At 42.1% G+C, this 10,747-nt stretch overlaps 2 protein-coding genes across 2 annotated transcripts; both read right to left on the reverse strand.

The window, feature by feature from the left end:
• Positions 1-1,997: 1,997 nt before the first annotated feature.
• Positions 1,998-2,414, reverse strand: LOC311034470 (receptor expression-enhancing protein 3-like; the record flags this gene model as incomplete). Its single annotated transcript, XM_084042352.1, has 1 exon — positions 1,998-2,414. One exon carries the CDS (start codon positions 2,412-2,414, stop codon positions 1,998-2,000), a length of 417 nt encoding a protein of 138 aa, XP_083898478.1.
• A 3,842-nt stretch (positions 2,415-6,256) lies between these two features.
• LOC311034471 (reticulon-3-B-like) lies at positions 6,257-6,955 on the reverse strand (the record flags this gene model as incomplete). Its single annotated transcript, XM_084042353.1, has 1 exon — positions 6,257-6,955. The coding sequence occupies one exon, from the start codon at positions 6,953-6,955 to the stop codon at positions 6,257-6,259; it is 699 nt and encodes a 232-aa protein (XP_083898479.1).
• Positions 6,956-10,747: the final 3,792 nt, after the last annotated feature.

The raw sequence follows: 10,747 nt of genomic DNA on the forward strand, positions 1-10,747 counted from the left end.
TTAAAAGCAAGGCATAAAAACAGCATAGGCAACCAAACAATTACATGGGACACGACTAAGCTAAACTGAAGGGTGAAATTAAAACTAGGCAAAAAAACAGGGCAAAGACATAAGAAAAGAAAAAGGCCCAAGAAAATTAAGAAAACGCTTTGATAAAAAGGTTGATTTTTAGTCCATTTTAAAAGCATCAGTGCATGGACTGTGGTGCTCTCAGGTGTTCGGGGAGGGAATTCCACAGACATGGCGCTGTAGAAGGCCCGGTCGCTCTGGTGTTAGAAAAAGTAAAACGTGTAGAGGGAAGTCGTGAGTTCCCTCCTTTTTGAGTTTTGAGTCATTTAAAAATATATATTAATCAATTTCATTCATTTAATACACATAACTGAACTTTCCGCAAAATGCAATATATAGCAGTATATAAAATACTAGTAAAATAAAAAATATATCACTTGCATGCATTCTTTTAGCTATGGTGATTGTTGCGGGTCTCTGCACTACAATACTGATAGTTTTACGCTAGGACAGAAAAAGATATCATAATGATCCGTCACCCAAACGCAATGCTGACACACCTGTGTTGTTTGCATCTCAAAGAGATCGGCGGTAAATCGTCACGCACCCAAATAGCCATAATGTGTGACTCAAAGAATACTGAACTGTGATTGTTGTTTGGAATTTTATGGCAGTGTTGCATTGCTGCCACCTGGAAATGATCCATTTACTGTTCATTGTGGTCTTTTTCAGTTCCATCAAATATAGTGACCACAGTGCAAATTGCAGGGGAAAAACGAAAAATTAAGTTTGTTCATTTTAGTCTTTATTTATTTAATTTATTAAAAAATGTTATAGTGATATATTTTGTCATTTGGTATGTGATATGGACCTTGAGTCTGAAATAAAGATTGAATATTGGATATTTTATCCATCCATCCACCTTCTACCACTTATCTGGAATCAGAGTGCAGAGGTAGAGTTCATTAGTCATCATATAGTAATTTTGTCCATATATCCTCTTTTCATTCACTCTATCTGGATAGAGCGAAGGAGTTTAGATTTTCCTATTTGACACTAAATCAAGGAGGGGAAAATAATGTATCAGGATGCACCCTGGGATGTTAGTTGTACCCAGAGATAAAACAAATATACAGTATAAGGGGACTGAGGTTTCAAAGGCTGCCCTCTACTGTCATCAGTAGCACAATGAGAAAGAGAGCTAGAGGCTTATTGCAGCAAATTGACTTTGAAAATATGCGACCCTGTGCATGTTTTAAACTTGAATGTGCATAAAGCTGGCCTATTTGCCTGGGAGTGAGATTCTGAGGGAGTGATCAGCTGTTAATGTTCTGCTGCCCTGTTCTAAATATGTATGTCATTTAAAATGTATTTCAAAAAACATATTGTAAAGATATTTCAATGCAAAGTCTATGGAGACGAGCGGCTAGATGCTTTCCCACAGCATAGGTGGAAGCTTGATAGCAAATAGCGTCATGGGGTTTTTTATGACATGCATTTGGGGAATTTGGTGTCATTTTGCTTCTTATTTTTAGATATTAGAAGACTTTTGTGTCTGTGCCTGTGCATGTATTTAGTGTTGTTAGACGTACCTTAATTATTATTCAAAGAATTGTAGCCCGCTATTCCCATACCCCAGAAGGACTGGAGGACGCTACCAAGCTATAAAAAGAAGGGTTACATGTGCGAACTAATATAACGAATAGGATATTATTCAAACATTCTTTTTTATTATGATATATTTTTTAACATGAAGGTAGAGAATCAGAGCGATTGACCCAATATAGTTTTGGAACTACACCAGAATTAAAGTGAATTTTAAACCTGGTAGCATAAAAAAGATACTGTGACCTCCCCAGTCCCAGCCTCATCCTCTTAGAAAGTAGGCTCCGTCTCGGACCCCTCCTCCATATAGTACTCTGCTACGTCAGCAGCATCAGCTGACCCAGCTCTGTGTGGTGTATGGGAACACCTGATGCCCTGGTCCATCACTCTGCTGGCTGATCTGAGGGTAACCTCCTGCCGAAGCTAAGCAGCGTCTCAATGATTGCACCTTGACTCTTGACAGCAAAACCCAGTGCCCGTTTGCCAAAGTTGACCATGGTCTCATAGCTTCTCTCCTTGGCCTGGACGATATAGTCATCTATCTCCCTCTCTCTGGAAGAGAAAAGCTGATGCACACACTCTCTGTAGATGATGCTGGCTCCTCTAGTATACGGGCAGAGCAGCCAGAAGATGAAGGCTATCTTCATCTCGTAGTACAGAGGAAACCATGCCAGTGTTACGTCAGTCACGGTCTCCACTACAGTGTAAAGGGAAAACACAATCCAGTACATCATCCACTGCACATTTTCCTTCTCGTTGTTGGTATTGACCGCTTTGTAAGAGCAGTATGCAGGATACATTGTCCCAAACACTAGCACAACAGCTCTTGAGAGAGCCCAGGACATCATAGTTTACCTGTTTGTTGTGGGCTGGTTTAGACCACACTGTAATATCAGCCAATGTTCAATTATCTCTATCTACCGTATCCTTGTCTCCCACCCTCCGACTTATCTCTCTTATCACAATGTCTCTTTTATTCAATATAAACCTCACCTTATATAAGCTGACCGAGACCCGGTTTCACAGCACTAACCGTTGCCTAACAATGCAGATTCGCGCAGGTGCCGTGGGGAAATGTAGTAACTGTGATTCATAAGCACTGGAACCCAATTCTGGGGGAACATACACTAATGCGCATTCTTCCATGGCCTCAAACCCTAAGTGTGCATGCTCTATTGTCATCAAGTTGATGACCAAACCCGGTCCTAACCCAACATGTTCCAGGGAAAGAGTTTGTTTTCTTTAGTAATGTTCTAATTTTTGAGGCCCGGTGTTGCCAGTACCAGAAAGAGGCCTATTTTTTTCTGCCTGCCTGCCTGCCTGCCTGCCTGCCTGCCTGCCTGCCTGCCTGCCTGCCTGCCTGCCTGCCTGCCTGCCTGCCTGCCTGCCTGCCTGCCTGCCTGTCTGTCTGTCTGTCTGTCTGTCTGTCTGTCTGTCTGTCTGTCTCTCTCTCTCTCTCTCTCTCTCTCTCTCTCTCTCTCTCTCTCTCTCTCTCTCTCTCTCTCTCTCTCTCTCTCTCTCTCTCTCTCTCTCTCTCTCTCTCTGAAATGCCTGTGTCCCTTTTATGCCCATATATGGAGATCCCTGATGTCATCAGTATATGGCCCATACACTGGAATATCGGTCGGATTGGTGGTCATGGACAACCGGATCTCCATATCTGTCTATGGGCAAATGTATTAATAGATCATACACGTATTCACTTCTAGGATTTTTATTAAAAGGAACAGGCACTAAATGAGACCTCCTGCTGTAGAATATCCAGCCTGCCACTTTTAGTAGCAGGGAATCGAACTGGGGTTCTCTTCAGCCCGAAATATGACTGGAACCTGCCATTACCCATGACCCCCTACCGTGCTGGTTGGGGGTCACAGGGTGGGTATGCAGGAGGGTATGAATTACCTCCTGCATTGTCTCCATGCATGGATTGCAGCGTTCGCAAGAGCAATATTGCAGTCCATGTTAAAACAGTAGAATTTGATCCAAGATGACCCTATTCATAGAACAATAAAAACCCTCATTTTTTGAGGGAATGCACCTGATTTATGGGGTGAACTCGGATGTTGGGCAGGCCAGTTATATAGGGCCATCTCTTAATAGGCTGGCCCTTCAGAAACAGGTATGAACCTGTTATGGGGAGAGAGACGTACTTCAGAACCAACCACCACAAGAGACCAAGTCTGCCCCAAACATGCCTGTGAGTGTGCTCTCCTCTACGGGGACCTTGTATGTAGCCCACAGTGGACCACAACTCCTCTTGAATTAATGGCGATTTTGAACAATAAAAATGGTTGCACATCACCTGTTGGGGTGCTGGATTAAGATCATGAGAAAGAATGGAACCACATGGCGTGTGTGCACATTTGATTATTAATTATGACATATGGTCACTAATTCCACTTACCGTGCCATAATTCATTATAATGCACTACTTATAAGGCATTTTAACACTCGTTATACATGTTTATAATCATGTATGACAACTTATAACAACGTTATATGTATTATAAGTGCTGGTCATAATGCATTATAAGCTCAGTGGAACAGCACATTATAACTACCATAACGTAGTCAGTTATAAAGTGTCTTTGTTGGAAGTTGTTATACATAATTATAAACATTTATAATGAGTGTTATGAAGCATTATAAGAGCATTGTAATGCATTATGATGCATTATAATTGTGATTATAATGCATTATAGAACCGACCTTTAAGTAAAGTGTTACCTGGTAGTTATAATGTCCTGTTTCACTGAATTTTTAATGCATTATGACCAGCACTTATACATCATTATATTATTATAAGTTATAATACTTTGTAAAACTTGTTATAAGTTATGCATAATTACAAACATTTATAAAAAACTGTTATGCCTTATAAGTGCATAATAATGCAACCAATGTGGGATCAGTGCAATGTTTTTTTTAATGTTTTTTTATTCATACAGCAGGAATATTTGTAACAGAACATACAGTAGGCTACATAAGCCTATATAGCCTATACTGTGTATACGGTATGTGTATGCATTGGAGTTAACATGCGATGTCTACTCTGACAGTGGGGAATGCTATAGTGACATACTCCCACAACGCCAAGGAATCCACACACCCTGCTGTCGCTTCTGGTGTGAGTGCTTTTTAGGCTTTGTTGACTGCGACTTGGCAACACACAGCGATAAAATCACTTTTTGTGTGACTGAGTTTACAGCACTTACAAACAGTGTTGCCAGGTCTGTTTATTATAATTACCCCACAAGATTTTTTTGTTGTTGAAAATAGCAGATCTACACACTCACAACACGTCACAATGTGACACGTTGTGAGCTTGTATAGATCTGCTATTTTCAAATAGCTGGTGTATATGTTTAAAGTGCTCATGTGGCCCATAGTCGCTTCTTTTGGGCTTGTTTTCCTAGACCTGGTTTCTCACAGAATCTGGGAACACTGCTTACGAACATGAATGGAGCCGGAAGGGAACTGTTCTTGGGGAGCTTAGACCCAGGTCTTACACAGTGCTGACAGACACTGGGGGGCTATGCTGAGAGCCCCTCTCATCTGCTGCAGACTCAAGAGCCACGGTGATGTGAAATGCTGCAGACAACATGTGACATGACCAGTGACACACACACGCAAGACAAGCATGATGCACATGACACAAACAGCTTTCACATTGTAGAGGGCTTCTGATGTTGTTTCTGGTCATAGAGATAGACTAGACAATTCGCGGGGTCTGTCTGTTGGACCTGATATACTGGAGATGGCCCCTTGTGAAATGCCATGAAGGAAATCCGGACGTATGCAATCAAAGCACTACAGAGGTTTTGATCTTTGAGTGCTGGGTTTGTTTTGGTAGCAATAAGTGGCACAAAAAGGTACATAGACTTTGCTTTGGCGTGGCTCTAAAAGAGTCTAGCCGATGACAAAATCACAAGTGATGAAAAAAAAAAAGTTAAAGTAAAATATTTCAAAAGGTATAGAACATGTGTGAACAAAAATGTGTGGGATTCTACGTTAGCCTAGTGACAGTGTGCACAAGACATTTGTGCCTCTTGCGGGTGGCTACCTCTTTCAGAAGCACGCAGTAAAAAGGAGGAAAAAAGAGGGAATATGTAAGGATACATGTTACCTTGATATACGATGGCTGCCATCACATGCAAGGGATCGTGGCCAATGAGAGAGAAATACACAGTGCTTTGTCTGCCTAAGTAGTCTCCAGTCACCTCTCACAATGTCAAATAATAATGATGATTCTATTATGGTTATGGTGATCTGCCTGTGTTTCTCTCCTCTCTGTCTCTTCCTCATCTCGTTTGAGGCCTTCACTTTCTGGGCCAGAAGGTTGAGTCGTCCACTTGAATGGAATCAGCAAATTCATTGGTTTGAGGTTTCGTCGAGTATCTGGTAATATGTCTTTGGCTGCCTCCCCATGGTCTATCTCTTTATATCGTCATCCTGAAGCTCCTTCTGGAACAATTACAACGTCTCTCTTTTCTGGCTTCCACCTGTCCTTTGTCTAGCAGTCTCCAGGCCTGAACACCGAGCTGCTCCCTGTCCTTCTCACCTTAAGCATGTGTTTCACCGGTTGCTTCTGCAACATCCACCACCTAAAACGCACCTTGCTCCTGACACCACACCGCAGTGTTCAGTTCCATTCCTGACTGTCTGACTCAGACTGTAATTCTGTGCCGCTGGAGAGTTTCTCCTGCGTTTTGAAACGCTTCATGACGCAGGGGATCTTCTCTTGCAATTTAGCCATCGTGGATATGACTTGAGCACGCGCTATGTCAATGTAAGGATAGATCTGGGTCTTGTTCTCAAAGAACGGGGGAACGGCAAAGAGGAGGATGTCGGCGAGGATGAGGAGGGTGATCCCGTTGAAGATGGCTCCCACATACGTAAACATCCACATGACCACAGCCAGCTTCAGGGACTCCATGAGGTCTTCAACCAGGAAGAGCCTGAGGGCTTGTTTGATGAAGGTCAGAGTAGCGTCCACATACTTGCCGCAGGTCTCAGGGGGAATACAAACGTCCATTTCCAACAGCGGTAGGAAGGGGTGTTCTTCGTCGCACTTCTGCACGGCCTGCACGATGAAATGGTAGATCCGGAAGGTGATGCCGACGCTCAGCAGGACCAGCAACAGGTAGGACACCACGCTGATGATGCTGAACCAAGCCAGCGACAGGAGCATCAGCATGGACAGGCCAAACACCACGCCTGACTTCCTGGGGTCTCGCCAATGGATCAGGTCGTTGACACAAAACCTTGCATTTTGGACGGTAGCAGACTGTCCATCGGCAAGCCCTTGCGACAACGATATCATCTGAAAGGCCTGCGTCATTGGATAAATTCTGGTGTAGTTTCAGAATAAATCTGCCCAAACACAAACAAATCTGTGTATTTGCACCTGGGTGTCGATGTCCCTAATTAGAATAGCTATCTTTTGCTATCTCTCAATCTCTTTCTCTCTGTATGACTCTCACTATATCCATATGTCGCAGAGGCTCAAGTCTAAGATATCCTCACCCTATACACCTTATATATAGGCTGACCGAGCTCTTGTCTGTCGTCACTCACAACACAAACTGTGTTGTTGAACGGCACGCCAATTTGCGCAGTGAGGTTGTGGGGCTTTCAGCAGCGCTATGAAGATGTTGTGAAGCTCTAATACAGTGGTTCTCAAAGTGGGGGTCCAGGGACCCCCAGGGTTACTTAAGGGTGTTCCAGTTGGACCTTTACAGGTCTGTAACTCTGAGAGAGTACAAATGGAATCAAATGGACCCTTACAGGTCCATTTGTTTTTTGTGGTTTGATATTTGTAGGTGTTTTTTCAGTGTTTTGTATTTTGTAGTTCATGTGACAATTTAGTTTTACTGTGTGTTGCAGTACCACCTTGGAAACAATGATTTATTCGCTTTTATGTATATATCCTGGGTTTAAGTTATATCATGTTTACTCGTATTTCTTTTACCAAAATCAAATCAGAATCTCCAGGAGCTGTATGAGAAGCTCACGTATCATCAAGAACAGGCCCCACCCCAGCCACAAACTGTTCACACCCCTACTATGACCACGGCCAGGCAAGGAGGTCGGGTCAAGACCAGCAGATTTCTGAACAGCTTCCCCGGCTACCCGACTGCTGAACAAGGCCTGATCAACACCTGTCACCAGGCTGGCCTGTCAATGAACACAACTTGAAACAGATTTTTTCCTCCATTCATGTGGATGTTCCTCATATGCAGACTTTACTTTCCCCGTTTTGCACCTTATGTCTAATCTCATGCACATACACCTGCCACTATGAGGACCTACCGATGTGTAACCACCTTCGCACCTAATGTTTAACCTCATGTAGGCTACATATATGTACTGTATCTGCTGCGTGGTCTTAAGCTATGTGTATATATTTATTTATTCTAGTTCTCTTTGACATCCTTCTTTAATGTTACATTTTTCTCCCTCTTCTCCCTCTCCCCCTCCTCACCCACTTCTCCCTTTTTGCTTGCGCAAAAAATAATTTCACCCACTTCTTTACGCCTGTAAACCAGTGACAATAAAGTTAACTAAGTACATTTATTCAAGCACTGTACTTACAGTAAGTACAATTTTGAGGTATTTTTACTGGAGTATTTCCAATTTTCAATAATTTTCCTTCTACTCCATACATCTCAGAGGCAAATATTGTACTTTTTACTCCACTATAATTATTTGAAAACCTAACTTACTAGTTACTTTGTAGATTTTGATTATTATTACAAAGCCACTTCAGACCTACAGTATATATATACTTTAGCAATTTTAAAATAGCCGTTCTACAAGCTCACAACGTGTTGTTTTGCGACACATTGTGAGCTTGTAGATCTGCTATTTTCAAAGGATTTTAATACATTTTATACATTTGAAAACTTGTGAAATTGGCCTACTGGTAGTAGGCACAAGAAATATGATGAAAACTTCTAGCTGGTTATGCAGACAGGGGGGGGGCATAGTGTTGATGAATAAAATGTCTTACAGAGCTGAAATTTAAAGACAGTTGAGTAACAGTGTCTTTTATACACCTTTAAGTGCTGATCCTACTGTAAAGTTCTCACAAGTACAATAGTTTTTTAAGAGGGCACTGGATGACCAATTACCTATCGGTCATCCAGTGTCTACTCTCTTCCAAAAATACACAAACGTGTTGTTGAACCTGTCCCTGGGCGTCCTGTAGTAGCAGGAACAGTCTTTGACTGAACCTATGTCAAAATATATAGCTCTACATATAAAATAGTTGGTATCCAAGCTACAATCTTTTGTTAAAGACACCACAAACTTTTTAAACAAATTGGATTCTGTTCAGGACACTCTTAACCCAGATTGTCTGTGTACAATGGATGTGACTATAGTTTATATACCAATGTGCCTCATAGAAAAGGCCTTGAGGCTTTGACTTATTTTCTGAACCAGAGAAGTTATCACCCTCCAGGGTTAAAAAATACTTTACAGTAAACTACTTACTACGATTTAAACTGTGTCTTTAGTCTTTTTGTATACAATTCTGTTTAAAAAAAAAGTCTGTCTTTATATCTAGGAACTTTATGTCTAGGAACTCACACAGATTGTTTTTTCTTCTCCAAAATTGCTAAACAAAAGAAGTGGAATTATGTGATGCTATTTTGTGCATTTTTTTCTTTTCTTGTTTTGACCCGGACCGCTTTGTGTGAGGCACCTAGGTCCCCTTTATAAGTGACACTTATTTCTGTATGTTTCATTCATGCTGAGGAAGGCCCATGGGCCAAAACGTCTGTTGTGTTTGATCTGCTGCTGGGGCTTATGATTCAATAAACAAGAAATTCTAAAAGGATCTAAGTGAGTGCTGGTATTCCTTTCTAAGTGACTACACTGTGAGCCTTTACACCATCCCATGTGGTTGAGGAGTCGTCAAAGGAGGTCTGTTTCCCCAGGTATATGGGTCAGGTGCACCTTCTGTTTGAACTTGTGGGCAATCACCACTTCTTTACTGAGAATGGTGATCACATCCACATCCTTCATTGGTCAGTTCCTTCTTGTTCAGTGGACGCTTCCTCAAACACACGTGGGTTATTCGATCAGGTGGTCAACTATTCATTAATGAGGTCTGTAGTTTAGAATTGCACGGACACTCATGATCATCTCGTAGTTAGGAATGGTGGTGCCCTTGTCTCTCAGCACCCTACTGCTGTAGTCAACCAACGTCTTTCTCTTTTCCCCTGGAGATTCTCCACCTTTCCTTCACACAAGCTGGTCTTCCAGCTCTCAAGTTCTAAAGGTGTTCTTGTGTCCGAAAGCCTGGGCTTTTGTCTGTGCGGGCTGTTGGGTGTGGGAGGGAGGCTGAAGGGCAATGTTGAAATGGCGCAGGTCTCCAACACACTGTCCGCCATATCTTGATGGAGGGTCAATCATTCACGATTCTTTGCAGAGGTGGACAAAGTACTCGACCCCAGTACTTGAGTACAGATACTCCTAGTCAAATTTACTTTGATTTAATAGATCGAGAGAGCACTAACGAGTACATAACCAGTTTGACACTTTTATAACCCAATCAACTCAGTGCACAACCCCTTTGAGGTTGAAAGGGATCAATTAAGAGCTCCGGCTGAGCTCCCCTCTCCCCCCACAGACGTCAATGTAAACAGTGGAACATAACCAAAATACAGCAAGAGGGATGTGTCTTTCTGCAAGGAAACACACCAGCACAATAATATAGGGGCTGATAGAGGGAAATGAGGGCTAAAATATTTATATACATTATAAAAAATAAGCTAAAAGTTACCTAGTTTCCCTATAAAGCTTTGAAACTGTCAGTGCAGATGTTGTTTAGAATCTGCAACCCTGAATTATCTCCTGATGATTTTCTCTGCACCCTTCCAAGACCAAACTGTATAGTAATGTGGGAGTTGCAAACTGGAAAACTGGCATGAGAACTGAATCAGGAGATGACAACTGTGTGACTTCCCTCTGTGAAAGTCAGTACTAGGAGTCCAAGTCTGGAGCCGTTGGAACTCTGTTTGAGGTCCTCTCCGTATGTGAACTACTCCATATTTGGACAGAATTTGGGGGACATACATATACAATTGGCCTTCGGTGCCACGTCGTAAACAAGGTTTGTACATTA

The sequence above is a fragment of the Gymnoscopelus microlampas genome, assembly GCF_963454915.1.
Source record: "Gymnoscopelus microlampas genome assembly, chromosome: 19".
NCBI classification, from domain to species: domain Eukaryota; kingdom Metazoa; phylum Chordata; class Actinopteri; order Myctophiformes; family Myctophidae; genus Gymnoscopelus; species Gymnoscopelus microlampas.